Raw genomic sequence first — 24,019 nt, forward strand, 5'->3', positions numbered from 1 at the left:
TATTCTTTATTGCAGGACTTCGAGCATTTTCACACCGTGGAAGAAGTACTTCCTCTGCCATTAGAATTGGGTCACAGCATCATGCAATGATCTATTTTACTACTGATGCCTGATAAAAACAGTATGACCAAACTCTTTGATAAAAGTTGTGAACAAACTGATACATCTTTGTTTGAGTTTATTGTGCAAGACTTTCCAGGCGAGCATACAGATTCATGGCAATAAAAAGTGGGTCTGCATGCTGCTAGTCAGAAAGCAAAAGCATCTAAGTATGTACATTCAAGTTTTAGACACAAATATAGGAAACTGATCACAAACTGCTGATCACACAAACAGATTAGAGTACCACTTATTATCTGACACGGCGAGTCAAAACATCAGGAATTGATTGCACAGGCAACACGAGCAGTAGGTTTCATAGATTTTATGTTACAAAAATACTAAAATCTGATTTTTAGAGAACATTTACACAGTTTCTTTTCCGGTGGCACCTACACCAGAGGATGTTTTCCCCATCATTGGACATATATACATCAGAGATGTACAGATCAGTAGCAGGACTATCATGAGGAACATGAGTGCCAAAGCAACAGTGAAGAAGCTTGACAAAAAGCATTTGAAATATGTGTTTCCATTTATACCCAGATGACACTACACCCATAATCACTTGCCCACTCACTCCAGGTGTAAGTGAATAAAATGCTTAAACCATTTTAAGTGTTAAGATATAGCAATAACAACCCTGATCCTAACAATGGCTGTACATCTAAAATGAAAATTATTGCCCTATAAAAGTTTTTTACATGCCTGTAATCCTGACCTGTGTTTCTCACTGATGTATGGAAAAAACAAGACTAATCTGTGACACTTATTTGACACTTCCTGAAGGAATCTGATTATCTTGAGGATACTGCCTGTGAGCAATAGTGACAGTAATTAGGAGGGTTATCAATCAGAAAAATCAATACAAAATTCTAAGTTAGAAAATTATCTAGGAGATTATTCCTTTAAAAAATGGCATCACATGGTTATCTGGATTATTTGGATTTTAGATTCAAAATTTCTAGAAGATACTACTTTCAGGAAGTTGAAAATTAAATACTTGCCTTGCCTGACTGCCATTATGTGACCGCTGTGAAATGAACAGATGGGAAACAGACTAACACTGAGTGAGAATTCGACTTCATTGTTATTATACAATTATTCCATGGTACACTACTGTGTCCCTTTTGGCATGACCATTTAATGACTCCTCCTGGGAGCTGCGGATGGACAAATTAGTCATAGCTGCCTCAAGCCTCACAGGATGGCCAACATACTGTTGCTTTGAGTGACCCCAATATGGACGGCTGCAATACATAGGCAAAAGTTAGATACAGTGGGGTCCTTTGGCTGTTATTGTAAGTCTTCAAACACTCTCAGATGACCTAATTCCCAAAGAGCTGCATCAGTATCTCCTGCACACATGCTGTCTTTATACAAATGGAAACATCCTGCACTCCTCTGTTAACACAGACTGCATGTGTTAAAGTGTATGAGTACTTGTTCTTTATTACCTGTGTCCAAACCTTTGGATCTTTTACAGAGTTTTAAGGCAGACATAAATGACTTAAATTTGGACGGCTAGACTCAGATTGTGTGCTCTGCAGAAAAGTGAGCCTTGATTTTACTGTCATGTAGCCCCGTCCGTTTCGCTCGTGCAGGTCTGTCCGATATTTGAGGGGACGGACTCCTGGTCGGTTTCCCTGACACAGATGACAGCATCACCACTCACATTGATGAGACACTGAGCCTAAAGGAGCAACAAAGACAAGAAGATTAAACCCTTAGCATCCTCAAACCTCACATTTATTTGCGTTCTAATGGTAGTCCATTGTGCTTTAATGTATAGATGGACTTAATAGGGTAAAGTGTGTTTGTATGAGTACCTGGTTCTTGTTTGGATTTTCCATAAACACACACTCTTTCATGCTGTAGGACACTACTGCATTCCCACCCAGGGCTGCTACATGGGCTCGAACCATCGCAAACACTTCTGCTATGAATGAATGAAGGAAGCCACTGACACCACCTTCCTGCAGAAGACAAACACACACATCATGTGTACAGAGATGACTTCACTTGCACAAGATGATCCTGGGGCCTATACATGTGAGGTACGTCCTTGCAGCCTTACCTCCCGCAACGATGTTGTCTCTCTGATAAAAAACATGTTGATGATGCCAAGGTATTTAATGATGCGCGTCCCAGGCAGGAAGGAGAGAGGTGTCATCTTCACCACGGTGACCGAACTGCCTCCAAACCCGCGGGTGGAGCGCAGTGAGCGTGAACGTCCATCAGGCACCGGACTGGAGCGCTCCAACGATGAAACTGCAGGTTCAAAGAGAGCAGGCAGAGGTCCAAACGAGGGAGACGTGAAAAGGAAACGAGGGGAAGGAGAAAAAAAAAAGGCAAAAGGAAATGGAGATACACTCAAAAATAGTTGAACAATGAAAAGCAGATATGAACTTCAAAGCAGAAAGAAATATGAATGTGAATGTGCATGAAAAAATGCTGTTAGCGTTTACACAGCTGGAGTAACACGTGTGAACAGTTATATGTGAGTAAGTCAGTTGTCTGTGTGTTAGGTAGATATGTGACTTGACATGCAGTGGTGTGTGGATGAGCGGTGCCAGGACAATCACGTGAAAAGCGTGCGCTGCCATGCATGTCATGCAGTTTAAAGCGAACAGACAAGACAGTTACACAGTGTCTGCAGACAGACAGACAGACCTGGGCACAGCTGTGTATGCTTACATGTGTGAATACAGACTCTGCAGTACAGTGAAGTACATGAGAGGATATTTACATCTGTTTGCTTTTGTGAAAGAGGTTTGAGAAATGGAGACGGACAGAGACAGTCGTGAGCTGAGGTGGGCACATGTACACGAGCCAGAGTGTGAAAGATGCTCCATCATCTTATTGCGAATTTACCTGATGTGGCTTACATCCATCAAACCAGGAACCTTCAGAGCCACACATTAGATTGTAGTTCACTTACATAGCACAGGACTGAAAATCATACCAGATCTTGAAGAAAAGCACTGCCCCCACTAATCTTGACTACGGTCAGATTTCTGTATGTAGAGGTATGTAGTAGAGTATCTCTTCAAATCATGTAGTGTTTTCTCAACTTAAGTGGATTCACAAATGCAAATGCAGAGAAAAATCAAAGGAATTCTTCCAGAAATTGTCATCAAATTGCAAAGTACAAGCTCGCTGAATGCAGAAAGAAAACAAAAGAAGCTTCGGATTAATTTGTCATCATGGTTGCCACGACTAAAGGCATCTCAAAGCCAGGCTGCTGATTGTGGATCCCTCTGAGGGGCGGGGCTTCAACTTTCACACTCTAGCTAAAAAAGCTGGTGCTTTGATTTACGATGCTCCGCCCCCCAGCGGCATGCATGGAGGGGTGTGTGAGTGTATCGAGCATGTGTGTATGTGTGCAGGATTGCTTGTGAGACTGTGTTCTGTATTTGTGGGTTTGATCACCAGAGTGTGCTAGAGACTGTGTCCTCCTACTTGTCTTAACTGATCCTCGTCTTATGGTGTGAGCTTTCAGCCTAAGCAGCTCTAGCCAGGTGCTGCATCTGTCTGCAAAGGAACCGTAATCAACGGAGGCAGCTGGAGAGAACACACACGCATACAAACACGCACACACACACACACGCACGTATACACACACAGCCCACACCCGAACATCCACAAACGCAACAACAACAACAACAAGAGAAAAACGAACAAAACAAAAGGAAACAAAAAACAAAAAAACGAATCAAGACAAAAAAAAAAACGAACAGAAAAGAACAAAAGTGCATGAGGTTTGGGAGCGGTGCAGGATAACTCTGTCCGAGACTTAAGGATGAGAAGTCAAAACAGGGCAGTTGTTTTGGTAGCGGGGAGGTGGGTCAGGGGGTGATGATTGAGAAGGGGAGCTTACCTCTAGATGAGACGTTGGTAGTCTCTTGGACACCTGTCACACACACACAAACATCAAGAACTTTTACTTCAATGTCTACTATTATCCTTGACAAAAAGTGAAGAGTTTAGGGACACTCCCTAAACCTTATTGCAAAGACAATTAGCTTTTACCTCCAAAATGTTTACCATACATGCATTTATTTGTGGGAGCCTGATACATTTAAAATAGACAAGATTCACAGAGCGCTTCCTTGCTCCACTCTTACTCTCACAATCATGTGTTAGACAAAGGACCCGTCCTTGAGCAGCCTCTCCTCTCTGTGCACACTCTGAATCAAAAAATTATCGTAGAAAATGGCTCGCAAAATTCCTGAACAGAATCTATCTTCAGTTCTGGAATGGAAAGCGTAATGAACACCTCTGCAAAAATTGTGCTGATCAACAACAACACAGTATGTTACTGCTTTATGAGACCTGATTGGTAAGAAAAGGACGGGCAATCCTAAGTGGACAGAAAGGAAGAGGACCGAAAGGTTAAAGGAAGGAAGGAAGGAAGGAAGGAAGGAAGGAAGGAAGAAAGAAAGAAAGAATGAAAGACAGAAAGAAAGAAAGCATAATAAGCAAAAACTAACCAAAACTATTGGTACTTTCACAAAATAGCAGCACAAATAATCATCACTAATGTGGATATAATGACCATGTGGGCAAAGGCAAGTATCAGAACAAGTACAAGAGTCTGGGACTTCACTGTAGCTCAGCCTTTTAATTCAGGAAAGACACACTTACGTCATATCACCATACAACAAAATCCAAAATCTGAGATGTTAAGTAGTCTCATTTCACAATAATGATATATCCATATGTTGTCCAACTCTTCATTTAATAATTTGTCTAATTCAAGAGCGTAGGTGTGCCCCCCATCTCAGTCAGCTATTACCACAAATAGAATTCTGCAGTTACATCAAAAAACTCCATCATCTACAGAGCATGAGGTCTCATCTAGACAAGATCACACTCAAGTTCTACATGAACAGAACACACCGTGCTACGACACATCACTGTTTATTTACCTGCTGGGCGAATCATAACCAGCTGATTTTGGCAGAGTTTTGCAGCTGGGGTGAGTAAAGAGACTGTACCTAAAGTGTTAGTTGAAGAGATGGGCAATGCCTGTTAGTGAGGCCGGGCAGAGGAGGAGAGGAGGTCCACGAGCAGACAAAAAATAAAAATATATTGTGTAGGGCTACCTGAGATTTTGGACGACGACTGAGTGTTGGCGGATGACGAGTCTGCGCTCAACTCCATGGGAAACTGCAGCTGCTCTTCAGTCTCGATGCACCCTGAAACGATACACACAATCACCTCTGTACTTTAGCCGGACGTCAAACACACAACATGACAAGTGATGTTTCTTGAATAGGTAACACTGTTTAGACTTGTGTGGTCCTAAAATGATAGGTCTGCTTTTCTATTTTCACTAGAAACTCTTGAAAGACTTTTTTGTGTTTCTGCATTCAGATTCAAGGTCTGCTGAATATTATCTATTAGCCTATCATAGCTCAGTTACTGGGATCTAGCAGCAGCTCCTCTCTCCAGCTTTGAAATGGTTTGCAGATACAGCAGATGGCATGTCTCACGAAACCTAATTGACTTATAGACTTGGAACCAAAATAACACATTATATCCATTTACCAGTTAACTTCCTGTTCACAAGCACCTACAGTGAATTAATATGACTATTCATAAACCAGAAAATGTAATTTGGTTCAATGGAAATGTATTTAAATTAATTAACTTGTCCTCCATCTTTCAATAAAAGAAATGTTTTGTTTATTTTTGGGCTTTTTCATTAAGACAGCTGTTTTTATGAGTAGCATATAGTGAATATATGCTTCATTTAATTATACGAATGAAAATGATAAAAATAAATGATTCTTGAAATCTTAATAAATAAAATATTAATCATAAAAAAACTGTTGACACTATATTAAATACGACATTGAAACTTGATTGAAGCAATGGTGAACTGACTAGACTTTTGGTCAAAACTTCAGAAAAACCACAAAGAAGTTCCTTTAACCAGACAGACCTTTGGTGATGGGCTTTTCTGTTGGCTTCTCCTGAGTCTGGTCTTTATCATACGTCATAGCAACCGCTGTCACTGCGACCTGGGAGGCAGGCGGACAGAAGTAAAGAATTTAATTTTCTGAATTTTAATACCAGTTCTGTTCCAAATGCAATTTCACAAATGAAAGATGGCTTGAAACTTCTAACCTGTATGAGTTCCTCTTCTGGCACTGCTACGGTAAAGTTGAGATGACAAAGACAGCAGGGGATCATAGAGCGCAGCTTGAAGTAAAAACTCTGCAACAAACACAGTGAATTACTTTAAAACACTGAAAGTACCATCGTAAACAGTGTGGGACAAAAGCTAAGCATGACACCACATGTGGTGTAATAACTACTTCATCAATAAGGGTTTCTTACCTTCAGCAGATTCTCGCATAGGTCGGTGAAGATCTTGTTCAAGCCTTGGTTAGTGAGATTGGCATTACTCAACCTAAAGACCCTCACTGATGTAAACATCTGGAATACAGTAACACAAACACATAGCATAAACACAAAAAGTCCAAAGTTCAGAATTCCAGGACAATAATGTGTAATCTGATTTATGGATCAAGATGCAACAATTGATCGGCAAGAGACCGAAGTTGTCAGTTTTAAGCATTATTGGCCATGACCAATGACCGACCAATGACCAGCCAATTAGTGTCAGATATACCAAAAATATTTGTTTTATGCTGTTAATCATAGTTCTTTAAAATAAAGTAAATCACCAAGAATATTGGCAGACTTGTTACAGTCATGTTAAAATTCTAGTTTTGCTGTCAATGTGTGTCTAGCACTGCACAATGGACATGCATGGAAACGACACCCAAAACACCCAAAAGAGGCAATGTGTAGAGAAAAAAACATGAAGAGTATTATTAAGAGTGACCTGAACTGCTGATGTCCAGTTGTAGATTCCAGGCATGATCTCAGTGTTGCAGCTGTTGAACCCTGAAGACAGAAATGTGTAAATAGAAACAGGGAGGATAAAGCAGACCAATAATGTAATTTCTAAGAGCCTCGTCCCAATCAGAAGAAGTGCAGTGAATGCCAATGTGCCGCCATTTCTGTGGAGCATACCTGCAGGGATCGTAGCGTCAGTGAGGAGGGAATGGATGTCCTCCACAGCATCAGTGTCATCAATCTATTGGAATGACATCAAATGGTTACACTTGTCGGCAGAAACAGTAACATATAAATGTTTTTATCTTTATAGCTATACACCTCCAGGACGAAGGCATCCTTCTTTCCATGTGAGAGGTCCAGTTCTGACACTTCGTCTGAGCTTTCCGAGTGTGAGCGGAAAAGTCTGGAACGTTGCCTTGGCTCAGGAATCGGAGAGCCCACCACTTCCTCTGTCAGCTCCTGCAAGCCAAAGAAAGAAAAAAAAAAAAGACACAAAGGCTGAGCAGACGGGATGTGAAAGCAAACATCTGAACACCACGGCAGCAGCAGCAGCCGCCAATATCTGCATCTCACGCTAGTAGAAAGACTGTGTTAATAAACACACCACATGCTCACACTCATTCAAGTACCCAAACAGCTGCACCATTACACACACACACGCAGCTGGTGTTAATTTGAATATGGATCTGGAAGAGTAAGGAGTGGCCCAAACACACACACATACATACACACACACAAACAGGTGAGAGTGTGAATGGGCAGGGCAGATGGTCGTAATGCAAATATATTAATAGAGATACTATGACTCTACAGTGGGATGCCCTTGAGAAGTGACTCTGTAGTGGGTTACATATCGTCCAGCTCCCAAACGTCCCCAGTTAAGAGCTGTTATACAGTTATTGTGCTGTAGTATTGCGATTAATATAGTGAAATATTTGTCATGCTTTGTTGTATCTCACAGCTAAAAGCTGCCGTGCTCAGTACCATGTTTGTGCCGCAGAACACCTCAGGGTCCAGGGCAAATAATTTCTTTAATGACCAGAGAGAGACAAGAGGGGTAAGTTTGTCATGATTCACAAACAATTTATGATTATTTACATGTTTATAACACACTAGGACAGAAATAATTTAGCCCAAAAAAAAAAAAACAGTCGACTGAAAAATGTATCTGTTTATGTTACACTTATTGTGTGAAAAATTAAAAATAATCTGCCTGACATAACACTGAATGTGACAGTGAGGCACATATCTTTAAGAGCCACAAACCATGCCCCCTTCAAAAACATTATGTGATGTTATTTGGCCTAAATTACATGTAAATAAATAATATTACCAGATTACTAAATATATTGGAACAACTCAATTTTAAACTAAACTATCTACTTATAGTATATACTTCTTTGATAGGTTTTACACTGACTAAGTCATAGAATGGGGGCTAGAAAACCTTCTCAACAGTGACTGCTGTGTGTCTCACCGGAGGGTTTATTTGATAGATCTCTTTGTTCTTGGCTATGGTGTCGTTGATCCGTTTCTGGATGGTCAGGATATGGTGCTCATTGCTCAGGTCACCCGGAGTCTTTCCTGCTATCTGGATGCCCCCAGGTGCCGGTAGGGCTGTCAGGTAGACTCCTGTAGCAGACTGATCACACATACACATACATTTAGAAAGACTGTGTCATCAGACACACTTTGGGCTAATTAAACTGTTAACCTAAAATGTCAACCTACAGCCAGACCCAGGAGCATGTTCTCTCCGATACTGATCTGGATGTGTAAGCCAAACAGAGCATTCATGCTCCGCAGCTTCAGTTTGTTCATCAGCTGAGTGTGGAGCTCGTATTCCATGAAAGGCAACAGGTTGGAGATGGCCGTTGCATTCACTTCACCCTGGGCCTTCTTTTTTAGACGACACAGCCTAGAAGACAATAAGCGACAATACGTTTGTGTAGCTTTCTAAGACTTCGATTTGAGCACTTTCAAATTACCCAAACCAATAATTCAAAGACTCTCAAAGCATCTGAAATGCAATTGTCAGAAATGTTATGTACGGAATATCTTTATATCCAAAGCAATCAATGTATGTTTTAACTTTGTCTTTTTTACTGTATGTATGTTTTGCTCATGAATATTGAATTCTTGCAAATTTCAACATGAGGAGACAACAAGCAAATATGATGACCTCTTTTCATTTAATATATTTGCAGATTTTTTGTTTACATTAGTGATTGTGTGATTGAATCACTAGATAATATTGGGAATATCTGAAAGGATTATAATCAAATTCAAGAATGTTCCTAAACTTGAAAAGTATTTTCAAGACTACGCGCAAACCCTGTTGAAACATTTCTGTTCAGCTACTTAATTTCAAGTGCAGAATTTCTTTTATCTTTTTTAACAGTTTGGTGCCATTTAAGTTTTTTTTTTTTTACCTGGCCTGGATAAGGCAGCCCTTCCCTGTGACAGCTGCCTCTGGTGGCATGTCGATTGTTGTGAAGAGCACATCAGGAACCTTGAAAGAAATTAAACAATGATAACAGCATTATCATTATTCATACTTTTTCCATCAAACTGAATTAAAAATATGAAAACGTAGGAGTCTTTGATTTAGGCAAACAAAAGAATATATTTAAGACCTTTTGTCGTCTGCAGTGGTAACAGTAGGTGAGCTGGGTTGGAAAGGGCATGTTGAGTTCATCGTACGGGATGTGACAGAAGCCACAACTCGGGGGTGACGGGTCCTCAAACCTGCCAATTAATACACACCATCCAAGATGTACTGATTAGAATCTGTACAGAATTTTACCCATCCAAAGGTTTTACAATCAGTTTGCTCAGTCTCTTAATCAGAACAACCTGTGGTCAACGATCCCAATGTCTAGGCAGCCTTCACGCATAAACCGAGGGTTGAGGATGGCTGCTGTGCCTGATGCTGACAGGATACACACCTCCTCGCTGTGTTGTGGGGGGATGGACAGAACAAGAGAGAGAGAAAGGGAAGAGGAGAACAGGGCAGGACAGCCTTATCATAAACTGGTCCATAAGATCCTGATGCAACAACAGGAAAGGCAGGACAAATGTATGAAAGGGTAATATTTCCCCCTGTGTGGAGTAGTTTATTACATACCAGATGCTAGTGCTCTCGCTGTACCCCACAACAGCATGGCAACCAAGAGCTTTGGCATGAGATTTGATCTCCTGGCGAATCTCCTCCCACCAGGCATCGCGAGTCTCTGGCTCATCTGTAAAACACAAAACTCTAAATCAAACAGCTTTCACAAAAAAGTCAAAACAACATCCCTCTCTAAGCACTATAGTCTAGCTAATGATGAGTTAGTACTCAACATAACTGACAGTTTTTTAACATAGTTAAATTAAAAACAACTGCCCTGACAAGTGCAAACAGAAAATCCAACAAGTCTGTATCTAATCTTAGTATATCTACTCTGAGTGCTTTGACTAACTAGAAAATAAACAGACAGCAAACAGTTCAGTGTGTTTTCTGATGATGACTCATGGGTTAAATGATGTATCAAAGCAAGCCAAAACCAACTATCAGTTTGTGAAACAAAGTGACAATGAAGATGATTTCATGATTGAGGATGATGATGAAGGCAAGGTCAATGGTTAGGTTAGTCATGTGTGTTCTAGCTGGCATTTCTTCTGTGTATGTTAACTTAAAACAAATTGTCTCCCTCTTCTCTGTGGCTCCTTTCAGTCAGCTGCACTAACAAAAAAGACATAGGTGAGAAATACAGCCATTTGGTATGTTTTGGCCAGAGTTGGGACTGATCCCATCCAATATGAGGATACGAACGTAGTGCAAATCAATTATTGGACCGGCATCACCAATCCAGATTGTGTGCAATTCTCTGCACTATGTAAAATTCTCCTATTACATTCTAACTCATATAGAACTCCACCAATTATAGGCCTGGCCAGATATTCAGCATTTTTCTAATTAATGGTATCTATGTTTTTTGTCAGGTTGCCGGTAAAATAAATCATTTTTAAAGTGCTACTTTGGCTCCAATGCGGCATTTGCTCTGTGTCTGAAGTCTCCACTCTGTGGCCTCACTCAATATTCCGCCCACACCAATATCTGATTGGATACAAGTCTCAAATAATAGCCTACAAACACTGAATAATCTGAAAACAACTCGTAACCAACTATAAACTAAAGTCATTGGAGAGATGTAGTGGAGAGGAAGTACAAAATAGCAGAAAATGAAAATAATATCAATCAATAATTATCATAATGATAATAATAATATTGTCAGATGTCTGAATACAGTCATCAAAATTATATCAGAATTGAAAAAAGTGTCTCAGTGCATCTCTAGTGTTAGCTGCGGTGGTCTGACTACAGGAAAGAAAAATCTTGCTAGCTGGTCATACAGTACAGTACCAGTACACTACCAGTTTAAAATTCATAAAGATTGAGCCTTTATCATACTTAGACTAAACCATGGGTGTGTGTCAATAGTCTCATGAGGCTTTGCCACTTGTTTTAATAACTCAGTTCAGAAGAGCCTAATCACTCAAAGTTGTGAGTAAAATCTCACAGTTTATCAAAGGAAACATGAAGGAAGCGACATTAGAGTACTGAGCTGCACCCCATGACTTCCTGAAAGGGCCACATGCTTAAGATGCCCCAGAAAGAGAGAAACTCAGCTGTTTGGAGAAACAGGGGAAGAGGAATGGGTGAGGGGGACAGAATCAACTGAGGAGATGAAGAATAATGGCTGATGATCAGGCATCAGGCCCACAAGGTGGGTTCCTTTCAACCAGAAGCAGCATGTCACACAGGCACAGGCTCACCAACGTGCACGCTCATGACCATGTGCACGCTCATGGGCAGAGAAGGGCCATATTCATTCACCAGAGTCCATCAAATGTAGTTTTAAGTTAGAAAATACTGAGTGATATCATGCCCCCTCCTTTCCCCAAGCTCACATCTTTCCTTACATCATCCATCCCAAATCAGTTTTTAATTTTCCTCGACTGCCACCCAACCAATCAACCTGCCTTCCATGCATCCATCCATCCCTCCTTCTCTCTCTTTCTCAGTATGAATACGGCCCAGTGAGTTAAGGATGCACATGCCTGGTCAGTGGCTCTTTGTCACAGAGTAAACCTCCTAAACCTCCTCTGGTCTAGACAGGTTTGACCACAATGCTGACTCGTTCTAAGCGTTAGAACAGCGCTGGGACAACGTTAGGGAAGAGCTGCAGCTCTTCTGTGCAGCAGGATGAGCTGGGTGTGGGGAGGAAGAAGCCAGGCCAGGCTGGATGGGGTGGGGGTGGGGGACATAGCGCATGCTCAACTCAGCTCAGCACACACTCACACAGATTAGAGAGAGGAGAATGGCAGCTCACTGAATTTATCAAATATAAGCGATACACTACCCAGCCAAAGTTGAATTTGTTTGTGTTTATATTTAGGCTAGCTGCTCTATGTTGGCTAAATGTCAGTGCTGAGTGCATGCTGAGGTTTAACTTCACTGAGCTGCCATCACTCCATTGGGTGAGAGCAGTAAAAGGGGGGAAATACCTGCAGTGACACTATTCCAGTCTAGCAGTTTGTATGAGCGCGTGTTACCCAAGGCTGGGCCAGAACACACCGTTAGTACAGAAAAGAGAGAAAAAGAAAAGAAGAGATAGTCTAACAAACAAGCACAGCACAACAGCAGCACTCCACTATGCAAAGACAGACAGCACTTCACAGTCACTATGCAAAGACAAACTATATTCAGGCCTACAAAAAATCTTAAAGGAAGAAGACTGACAAGGAAGATAGGAGAATAGAGATGAGTAAAAGCTGAAGGCCTAGCCAAAATCTTAAAAAGACCTGAGGTCAAGAGAAGCTATATCATACAAAAAAGGCACATGCAGTAGCAGTTTATTAACTCTAGTAGACGCACTTTCTAAACTTTCTGGTGCCCTGTGGAGTTTTGTTGTAAACAATCAACTGTTATGTTTACATCCAGAGTTTCTCACTAAATTGCATCTTATGTATCTCAAATGACTTGAAAAGCCAACATTTTAATATTTCAAATGGTTGCACAATACTGCCAAAAACTGTTCATCGGCGCACTATCAGGAAACAATCAGCAGAGTATGCTCGCAAGTGCACCATACAAGACATGGATATCCACTGATAAGAAAATTGCTCCACAGTACTACTGGTCAAAACTTCACAGGGTACCTTTAATGTTGCTCTATAGTTGATAATAGACAAGGCATAGCAACAGTGGACGGGGCTCTTTTCAGAATGGCTTGAACCTGAAATTTGGATCCAGAAAAACTAGGTGGAAGACAATGTTGATAACACAACACCAGCTTAGACAGGAATTCTGTAGGCTGTAAAATCATTTCAGAAAAGCTTAGCTTGTTTCTCTTGTTCACCTCTGAAAAGAACCCTGCGTATCCTAACCCAGCCAACATTCATCAGCACTCCCCTCTCCCTAAATTCCAAACAAACCTCCCTGATTCATAGTGGTGTAGGACCATTTAACCGAGCAAAGGGGCAAAATTACAAAGACTTCCAACACCTTCAACAGGCAGGCTGAATCTCTATTAAAAATGGTCTGCGTAATAAATGAAAACATATGCATTTCACAGATAAGAAGCACATTTGATAACTGAAAGCAGCAGAGCATGTATATATATGACACCACAGTACATCACCACAGCGCCACCTGCAGCCAACAACACCACACAACAGAAGCAGCAGGCAACAGATTGGAGCCATGCACCATTGTTGCACCTCACCTCCAGGGGAAAGCAAACAACAACACAGCAACCAGCAAACACACACACACACGCGCACACACATCCACGTACACACACGCACGCACAAAGTCAGTCAAACTACGAGGTGAAAGTTGCCCCTATTCATAGACGTAATAATAGCCTATCCTTTCTTTATTTCCATCTAGAATGCTACCAAGCTGCAGGCTGTAAGAGCTACCAGGAACAGCTTTCACCTTCTTTGGGACTCGTACAGAAGTCTTTCAACATGATTTATCTGAACAATCAAACAGATTGGGAGTAGGACCACACACAGGAAATAGATCAACACAAAAGACTAATGGGCAGCACTGACTAAAAGCCAACGAGACTGGACACTCACACGATACTTTAGGTCAATGGTGAAGCTCACTCATATCGTTTCACAGCACAATGGACATCAGGACATCATATATTTGTGTGGTTTGAACTTACCAGGGTTGTGTATACGGTCCAGCAGTTTGACAGAGCGAGCGCTGACCACTCCACCCACATGAACCAGAAAACCAGGTGGGAAAGACGTCAAGGTGAAGAAGGGGAACTCCTGCAGATAGAAAACCCTGTCAGTTACAGTAGGGGAGAACATACTCCAGACTGTTCCCAATGTATTTTTGATTATCATGTTTAGTGACTGCTCCATGATTGTGATATCTTATTTGATTCAATGGTATTTTTCATGACTTAAGGTCTATAAAATCAGGGTCCAAATAAGATTTTTGTTGATATTTCAAATGTGCTATATTTGGTTTTGGTGATGTGGAATAAAATCTGTAAAAATGTTTATTTTAAAAAACATTGTACTTCCAAATAAGCACTTAATGTTGTATAAGCACTTAATATTACTGGTCAGCCGATATCATCAGTAGATTCTGGTCTTTTACAAGTATATATGCATCAGCAGATATGTTGTCTGATATGTGCTAATATGAAACCTTTTATTATTTCATACAATATATACATAACATATATTAAATTCTTACTAATTCAGGGAACATATCAACAGAAACCCTATAAAAACTAGTATTTACATGTAAAAACAATCTTTTAACAGCGGCTATGTATTCAATAATAAATGTTTTAAAAAACATTAAAACTGGACATTTTAGATTTAGTTTTGTCTCTGTGTGCATTATGAATAAATATTGCAAAAGTCATGCAGCAAGTATCGAGTGTGATGGTGTCCCTTCATGCAAGGTTTTTACCCCCTTAAAAAAAAAAAAATCCCATTTGGTCCATTCCACCCTACAAACGCAGACACGACAAACTGAAGGGCATTTCAAATAGATTGGAAGTGATTGAGCCCAAATATTTTGTATCACTGATTAGGTGATTTCATTCAATCTTTTCAAATCTATATAAATGCATTCATTAGGTTTGGAGTTGAAAGTGAATAACAAACACACAAAAACACACACTCTCACAAGGTCCTGGCTGAGGATCAAGACCGTTTCACATGCTTCTCTCTGTCCACTAACATGACAGTCACCCCTCTGCCTCCAGTCAAATGATGTGATGCAGATCCATGCAGTCACTCACAAGAGGAGCTGGAAATACTTTAACTGCCTTTGAGCAACTTGGTATTCATTCTAGGTTGCATTGATGGCCACCTTTACAGAACACCTCAGGGTCACATTGTGATTTCCAACCATGCATGTATATGTGATGGGTCTACCATTAGTTTCTGTCTTGTCCAGTACTGTAGGAGGGAAGACAGCTACTAATTTGACTGACAGCTCCTCCCACTCTGAGCAAGAGGGCAAGAATGAGGTGATGATGTGAGCGTGCTCATTCCCGTTATTGACACAGGAAAACCAAATCAGATTTGGGGAAAAAGAGGTCAGAAAGGAGGTGAGGTGGGTATACAGAAGGCACACACACAGTCATACACCCCTTCAAACCTGAAGGGAAAACAACTCCTAGCCTCTAGCTCTCCACCCAACATGTCTGTGAATCTTTCAGGGTGCGGCCGATGCTGAACAAACACACAAACAGGATCACGCATGAACGCGTTGCCATTTTGCTCAACCCAGCCTGCCCCTGTGAGATCTACAAACACCTGAGGAGGGGCGGGTTAGGAGTTGATTTAGACTTGGTGGAGGCCATCAGCTGGTCAGGGTGTTAAGGGAAAGGTGGAGAGAGAGATAGTGTCACACTGATGGGACATACCCTGGCGTTTAACAATAACCCAGAGGAGGACGCTCCCTGAGTAGCACAAGTGGTCAAGAGGACAGAGAAAGGGAACATTACTTGCTCTTACACAGACCCACTCCCCATGTAACACCTCAGCAGTGAAAATTAGTGAGCTTTCACAAAGAATGCTGCTGTGAGAACAGTGTGCTCAGCCTAACAGCCGATATGCAGACATCCAAGGTTGATATGAAAAACAAACTGCATGTCAAAGGCTGAACTTACAAAAGCAACCACAAGCTCGCTGCTTTGACTTCTGATGCTCCTTGTGGATTAATAATAAAACTCTATTTGAATGCAGCTAGTCAAACAAAGCCAAGATAAAAACAAACTGGCATGTATAAGTATGTGAAATTAAGTGACACTGAACACGTTGGACCATTTTTAAACTGGACAACACATAGATTTCTATGCAGCATCTTCTGTGATAAACGCATCTTTTTGTGGAGGCTTTGGAAATGTTTGATAATGTTCTTTTTCGTATTCATGCTGTTTTCCATGGCTTTGTATGTGATACTATTAATTCATTTGTTTTCTTCTGGTCTTACTTTAAGTAATTTCTATATTGGCACCATTATTATTATTACTCTGAATGGACGTGCAGATAGAGTGGAAGTGAGTTGGGAGAAGGTGTAGGGTAGTTTGGAGAAAGCACCTTTAACTTGCAACAAATGTCCGCACCCAGAGTTAGTCATTAAATACATGTATGATGAGCATGTGTGAATGCTGAGTGTCATTGTACCCTCTGCTCAAGAGCTGTCTGCGTCTGTTGTCTAAGCAGGGTCTTCAGAGGCCCGGCCTCCTTCCCAGCGCTGCCCCCGCTGCCCATTCCTGATCAGAGAAGAGAGTGTGGCTTCAGTTCACTTTCAACACAGAAGTCAATGGACTGGAAAGCAGGTAAAACTGTCAGCTAGGAATGCATGATAAAATCATGAAGCATTGTATGTATCTGCCAGTGGGCCATTAAAATAAGGAATGATAGTATAGTAATTGCACTATAGGAGAGAATCAATATTCTCTGTAACTGGGTGGAAAAAAAGAGCATGTCGGTATCAGACGTAAGGAGTAAGAAAATATCGGCCACTCAGATATCTACAAAAATCCAATATCGTGCATTCCTACCGTCAGCAGAATATTATGTTGAAGCATTAATGATATCCTGAAAAGTCATGTGAAGTGCTGGAATGAATACACTCGATAGAGATCCTCATCATGAGACTAGCCTAGCCTAGTCTCTTCAGGCCTAAACACTGGACCTAAAGCAAGGTTTCATTACATCTGACAAACATATCAAACCACATGCTGAGACAGGAGAATCCTGAGTAGGACATCAGTCAGAATTGTTGTTTCACAATGAGCTCCGGGCAGTCACAGCATGCATGTTGAGTTAGTGTTTCTGTAACACCAGTCAAGATGATCGCGATGTGAACAATCCCACTGTTGACCCAATGCACAAGTCAGGCCCCAACACACAAGGTGCTGTTACTTAACGACACACAGTGGTCCTACTATACCGGAGGCTGCCAGCAGCAGGTCCTCGGTGAATGACACACTCTTTCTCAGCAAGGCAGAGTCTGAGTGGACGGTGGAGGGAGGGGGCGGGGTGGTGGCTCTGGGGGCAGAGCTGTCCCCTGGAAGGGACAGAGTGTTTGTGGAGAGGGTGGGGGAGCTGGGGCAGAGGAAGATCCCAGGCCTGAGTCTCACTGGCTGGGGCCTCTCTGATCCAGCAGAGAAACAGATGGAGGATGCACAGAGGGAAAAAAAAGGTATATTGAGAATGGATAGGCAGAGCAATGAGGAGAGTGGTCAGAGGCACAGTAACAACAACACCTGAGGAAGGCACAGAGCGCAGAAGGATGGGATGGGAAGAAGGCGGACACTCATAGAGACGGAACAGCCTGATAATTATAGTGAACTGCCATTTTGTTTCATTGAATTAACTCAGCATAACATTGTGATTATGTGAGCCATTTTCTTGTTGATGGGTGTTTTGTTTTGCTTTAACTGCTCACTCATCCAAACATCTCGAATCACTGAGAAACAACTGTAGTATAAATTTTCATTCAGCATGCAAGCTCTGATAGAGGCTGCTGAGAAGTTCACCTAATGTTTTTTTCCCAGGAAAAATTAAAACAGGAGTTAGATTTCCTAGTAAGATTTCCTATTTATGTCAATTTAGAACAACCTGTACAACTTTGGGAAAGGCTCATTGACATTTATTCACCATTTTCCAACATTTTAAAGACCAAATAACAACTCAATTGAGAAAATAATTGACATATGAATTGACAATAAAATCAATCATCAGTTGTAGCCCTACATCACTGGGCCAAATACCAGATCCATTTGCACTGAAGGACTGATATTACCAATAACAAAATGTTTTGATTTAAAGTGATACTGCTACGTTGGTCTGTTAACCATGACACATATGGAACTATCTTGCCTTTGAGTTTTAGAGTTGTACCGGTTAGTGTTGTGTGCAAAGAATAAGGTTGAGCAAATGAAGGGGGAAAAAAATGAGAATATGAGAAAAAGAGGAGAGCGAGGAGAGGAAATATGAACAAGAAAATCAGAGGAGTGGGGGATCTGTCGGCTTGTGGGGGCTGCTGGTCCCTTCCTGAGGGGTCAAAGGAACGGCTCTGGTACGAAGGTTCATCAGGCTATAAAAGCAGTTACGAGCTGAACTGTGGTAAAATGTGCTCAAGTTGTCCTGGGAGCAGAATTTGACAACACTTACCTTTTCCTCAATGATTAACCATAATGGCTGCTAATGAAGAAGTGACCTTAGATCAACAACATCCCCTCATGAGACACAGTGCTTCTATTAAAAGACCACAACAACAACAGGGGGACAAAACTTATACAGAGATCTGATGTGTCTTCATATTATGAGAATCATGTTTTAAGTCTTTTTCAATAGTGTGAAAAAAGAAGACACACAAGGCCTCTGAGGACAAGGAGGAGGATGGGACCTGGCTAAACAAATATTCACAAGAAATTGATGTTAAACTCAACATGACAAAATGCATAAAAAAAATTTAAAAAATGAAAAAAAAAATTGAAAAAGACCACCACCCGAGTAGCACCACAAATGAGGTGAGGGATTCAGGAGGGGTGAGAATGGGAGAGGGGGATGGGGCGCCAAGTGTTCTTACCCGTCTTGGGCGTCAAACTGAGGTCTGTGTCTGATGATGAGGACTGGCGGCTGCATGGCTTGGAGGGAGAGAGGGGGGGAGGAGAGGAAGAGGAGGTGGGTAGTGCTCTGAAAGGGGTTGGTGGGCCAGAGGACGAGAGCAGGTCCTCACCAAATACCGGCCTGCCAGGAGAACATGACACATACACACACCCACATCAGTCACCACCTCACCGCTCTGAGCGTGTGTGTATGCACATGAGAGTGTTGCCATTTTGTGGGAAGGTGAGTATTTTTTGTGTGAGTTGTTTGCTTTGGGTGAGGTGTGTTTGAAGTGCTACGGATGGCTGGGGAATCAAAAAAAGCAAGCGTGGAAAGCGAAAATTAGAAAACAACAACAAAACACACACAGACATAAAACACACACAGACATACACACATTTAACACACAAAAAAAAAAAAAAAGCAACGTGGCAAAACACAGGAGGGTCAGATTTAACAGAGGATGACGAGCTGAAGCATGTGTCCCAGTAGAGTGAAGCAAAGGTCAGGTGACTGTAGGGAGACAGTCACGGGCCCTTCCACAGGGTCAAAATCACAACGTAAACAGCCAATATGAATGCATAATGATGCATCTGGGAACCTGGCTACCCACCCTCTATTGTTTGAAAAAGGCAGAGGAATTTCAGGCTACCATCAACGTCTGACAACGGGATATCTGCCTTTCTTCTATGGCTTGATACCTCTCTCTACACCATGGATTTGCTGCTACTAAGTTGCTGTCAAGCAAAGATATATTTATTTTTCTCCTCCAATGTAAACATCACCATCTACTCCTCTTTGTATTTTAAACTTCTTCTCTTTCACCTGTATCCATTTTCTTCCCTGCCTCTGCGTACCAGTGAAGATGAGAGTGGGAACAGAGACAGAGAAGTTCTGGGACAGTCTCTGGGCGCTGCAGGCTGAATGCACTGGGCTGTTGTGGGTGGAGCGGCATCCATGGGCAAGAGGAGACCTGGGCCAATCAGCACGCACAGAGAGAGGAAGACGAGAGGGGGCCGATTTGGACACGAGGAGTGAGAAACGTCCCAATCCGAATGTAGCCAGAGAGAAAAAAGAGACGCACACAAGAACCAACACCACAACATTGCAACAGAGTGAAAAAGGAGACAAAAAGGAATAGAGGTTTTTACTCCCTGGCTGTCTTTGCCTCAGCAGGAAACTCATGCATAGCTCTCAGCTAAAGGTCTCAGTCTCAGACAAACACACACAACTGCAGGAATGTAAACACAACAGAAAAAGGCACAGGGACAAGTTAACCTGTAGGATCCCATACAACAAGAAGTGATGGTTTCAGCTTCTCAATAGTTAGAATCTGCTGATTTTCGTTGTTATTGTCAAATGTTTAATATGTTGGGAGGAAAAACAGGTCATCTGAAGACCTCATTTTGGACTCAGCCAAATTGTGAGGGGCATGTGTCACTATTTTCTGAGATTTAATTATTGACTTATGCTTCTTCACAGAGGACAGAGACCTCTTTTACAATGAAAACTTGGCCTAGACTGGATTATTACAAAGATGCTGACAAAACAAGAGAAAATAATCATTAGGAGCTAAACTGATAACTTTAAACTATTGTTGAATAACAGACTGTATTTCTTTTAAGTAATAAGTGAACAATATATCTATTGTCGAACAGGGCAAGAATCAAATCATCACCAAACAGTGTTTACATCCCTGATATACATAATCACACACACACACTGACACACAGATTCACTGTATAAATGCAAATAAGAGGCACACATGCACTCCACTGTAGTTATGCTTACAGTAACTAAAGGAAATCACAAGCTAACTACTAAAAGAGCCAGGGTCAAGGCAACAGAAAAAAGTTGAGGGGAATATTGTTAGAGGCTGAGCAGGAGTGCTAGATACTCACTAAAAGACGCAGCACTAGAACATGCAGAGGCAGACCTTAAAGCCATGCAAGAGTGGTCTAAAAGAGCAGACAAGGCAGGAGCGGGGTTGAGGATGGCTGTGTGTGTACTGTGCATGTGTGTGTCTCAGGATATGTTGTGTGCTGTTAGTTTCATGATGCAATACAAGTGACACATCAAACATAAAGACTACAAAGGGGAATCAAAGATACTGAGACACACACAGGACTAACTGCTAGACTATAAACAGACATTACATTCTTTACATTCTCTCAAAACACTCTCCCTCTCATGCACACACCGATCATCTTTCCCCATTCTCACAAACTAGATTTGCAGTGAGACTTGCACATAAAAAGGGGCCGGGTCCATGCTTTCGTTGTTGATTCATACTCACTCCTTTCCATCCTTTGAAGGGGAATTACAGGCATTGGAGGCAGGGGCAGTGTTAGGGTGCGTATGTGTTGCGGTGTTGGGGGCGCTTCCAGAGCTGAGTTTGTCCAGTGTGCAGGCAGTACCTATAGCCCGAACCACCAGGCCAGACTCTCCCTCCAGGTCAAAACACTGCAAGTAGCCCACCACTGCGTTTCCACCCATCTCCAGTACCTTAAGCCCTATTTTCCTCTGCAGCTCTCCTAAAAAGGGGGTAACACACATGTCAATTAATTCAACATGAGAGGGAAACCAGAAAGTTCCTCTTCCTCCACACCAACATGAAAAGAGGATCACTGTGAATTTCCTTACCAGACATAAGAGAAATAAGCCTCTGACGGGCCTCATTGGAGGCCCGAGGAGTTCTAATACGGTCAATCCACTGGTACTCTGGATCTTCATTCACCACAAGTTCCTCCACAAATCCGTGCACCATCGCTGCCCGGTAGCACCGTGGTATGGATGTGGCTAGCGTACACAATTAGACACAAGGAGTGAAAGGATTTTAGACATCGATTCAATGGTAAAAGATCATTTGAACTATCTCTTTAGCAAACTTTCCAATTTTAGCACATTTTCTTCAGCGTCAAATCTTGTTTACAGATATACTACTGGTACAGAAATGGCTCATAATTCTGTTGATCTTGGAAATGGCACCTTTCCTGACTGAGTAAGAGCATCAACATTATGCTCAATACATCAAATGTTCTCAAATGAACCATCTTTCATGAAAATTGAGAAGCCACTCTACGTAATGTTGATCTGCATTTCATGTCAACTGTGTCTTTTAAACTGTAAACGAACAATTATGAAGCAAAAGTCAAGTCAGACATACTGCAGAAGAACTTGACTCCACAGGAGGACTGTCTGAATCGGTTCAAATCATTAAAAAGCTCAACTTTGACAAGGACATTGATCTCCCCTCGGATACCTAGTAACAAATAAAGAGACAGAAATACATACATTAAATGTGGAAGAGTAAATAAGGAATATAAATCACAGTTATCATGGTCATATAAGTTTATTCTTGTACCGTGGATGGTATCATAGATCGGAAACCAGCCAGAGATGACAGAAGCAGCCTCACTGCACAGCAGCGGGTCGATGTCAATGTAAACTTTCCCTATGGCATCATTAGCACTGTATGTGTCGTGGTCCAACACTGTGACCTGCAATGGCTCGTCCTGCAAGTCCTCATCATCAACCTGGACAACAAGAGAGGAAGATGCAAAAGGGAGCAGAGAGTACTACCACGTTTTGAGAGAACTTCACAGGTACTTACCTCAAATTTGAACCACTCTGAGTTCCACTGTGGATTGAGAGACTTGGGACAGACGTCAGTTTTGAAAGTTGTGTTTCCAAACTTAACCTGCGAATATAAAAAGGCACAAGGCACATGTTTTTAATGCCTCATTTTCCCTTTTAAGTAATGCAGATGAGGCATACTGACACAAAATATGCATAATAATAGTATGTAGTTGCTGATGTGTGAATAGTTTATTAGGGTATAGGCTGAATATTAGGGTCACTCACCTCTACAAATGCATCAGTAAGGTCACTGGCTCTGTCCATCACAGGCAAGTGGCGCCCTGCCACAATTTTGGCCTTCAGTTTCCCAGGCATGATTTAATTGTAAGTTTATCTGTCGAAAAAACAATATCAATAACACTGAAACAATTATCAGTAGATTTTCAACTGCTGTAATTAACGCTGATGTCTCTAACAACAGTGTAGACTGAAGAGTGAGCCTCTTAATTGCATGGGCATATGTTGTTGACAGTTGGAGGAGCCCCCCCTCCTCTATTTACATGCTCACTGGCTAATAAGCTAACCTAGCTCCCCCTGAGCTAAACACGACTTCAACGCTTCTGGATTGACTTTACTTATCTTATCGCCTCGGCTCAACGTCAACTATTGAACTCGCGTTTATGAAGACACCAGCAAAAGTCAGTTAGCTAGATTGTGTTAGCAAAGCAAAGCTAGCAAGAAAAGCCACTTAGGTTAACTGCATTGCAGTCAAAATCTCCTTAGCTCTACCTGATCGGCCATGTTTTCACAGTCACACAGAAAAGCCACCACCACCCATGAAACAACAATATTATCTCTCACTACTGCCAGTGCCAACATTATCATCCTTACCAGTGCAATAATATCAAAAGACGGCTGTCAAGTCGGCAGCAGGTTCGTTTCGCTCGGACATTACTGTTGACAGCCCACCGCTCGTCTGACCTCCGTAGCTCTCCCATAACACGAGTCGTTAGTTCCCAGTACAACGGGCAGGAAAGTGTCGTTCGAGCTGGAAATATTTTTCTGCTAATAATACGGCTACATACACACAGCCGTACGGGTGTCGTTACGACCGACTTATTTAGTAAAAACACATGTCGCTGTTAGCGCGCAAAGCCAACGGTTAGCCTGACACGGATACAGCTCGTGATGAATGAGTTTTCGGGGGTTGGTGTGTGCTGCCTTCGCGTACATCCCGAAGGCTCGTACATTCATTTGTAACGCGACCTTTCTGTTTTTAAAAATATAACTAAATAATATTAAGAACAAC

At 41.7% G+C, this 24,019-nt stretch overlaps 1 protein-coding gene across 9 annotated transcripts; it reads right to left on the reverse strand.

The window, feature by feature from the left end:
* Positions 1 to 161: 161 nt before the first annotated feature.
* c2cd5 (C2 calcium dependent domain containing 5) lies at positions 162 to 23,936 on the reverse strand. Of its 9 annotated transcripts, none has more exons than XM_037106450.1 (29): positions 23,602 to 23,934; positions 22,996 to 23,104; positions 22,745 to 22,831; positions 22,496 to 22,667; positions 22,298 to 22,393; positions 21,775 to 21,930; positions 21,428 to 21,665; positions 19,112 to 19,272; positions 16,696 to 16,784; positions 14,202 to 14,310; positions 10,103 to 10,217; positions 9,832 to 9,930; positions 9,612 to 9,723; positions 9,408 to 9,487; positions 8,707 to 8,893; positions 8,453 to 8,617; positions 7,960 to 8,004; positions 7,294 to 7,434; positions 7,150 to 7,213; positions 6,959 to 7,020; positions 6,448 to 6,546; positions 6,235 to 6,324; positions 6,050 to 6,128; positions 5,208 to 5,300; positions 3,980 to 4,012; positions 3,562 to 3,633; positions 2,177 to 2,370; positions 1,929 to 2,075; positions 162 to 1,792 (listed from the first exon to the last, which is right to left on the reverse strand). In XM_037106450.1, the coding sequence occupies exons 2-29, from the start codon at positions 23,083 to 23,085 to the stop codon at positions 1,673 to 1,675; spliced, it is 3,195 nt and encodes a 1,064-aa protein (XP_036962345.1). In that variant the 5' UTR covers positions 23,086 to 23,104; positions 23,602 to 23,934; the 3' UTR covers positions 162 to 1,672. The 9 variants fall into 9 exon arrangements, with proteins under 9 accessions (XP_036962345.1, XP_036962343.1, XP_036962342.1 ...); XM_037106448.1 differs by having other exon boundaries at positions 3,532 to 3,633; XM_037106447.1 differs by having other exon boundaries at positions 3,532 to 3,663.
* Positions 23,937 to 24,019: the final 83 nt, after the last annotated feature.

Source organism: Acanthopagrus latus, chromosome 8 (assembly GCF_904848185.1).
Source record: "Acanthopagrus latus isolate v.2019 chromosome 8, fAcaLat1.1, whole genome shotgun sequence".
Taxonomy (NCBI): Eukaryota; Metazoa; Chordata; class Actinopteri; order Spariformes; family Sparidae; genus Acanthopagrus; species Acanthopagrus latus.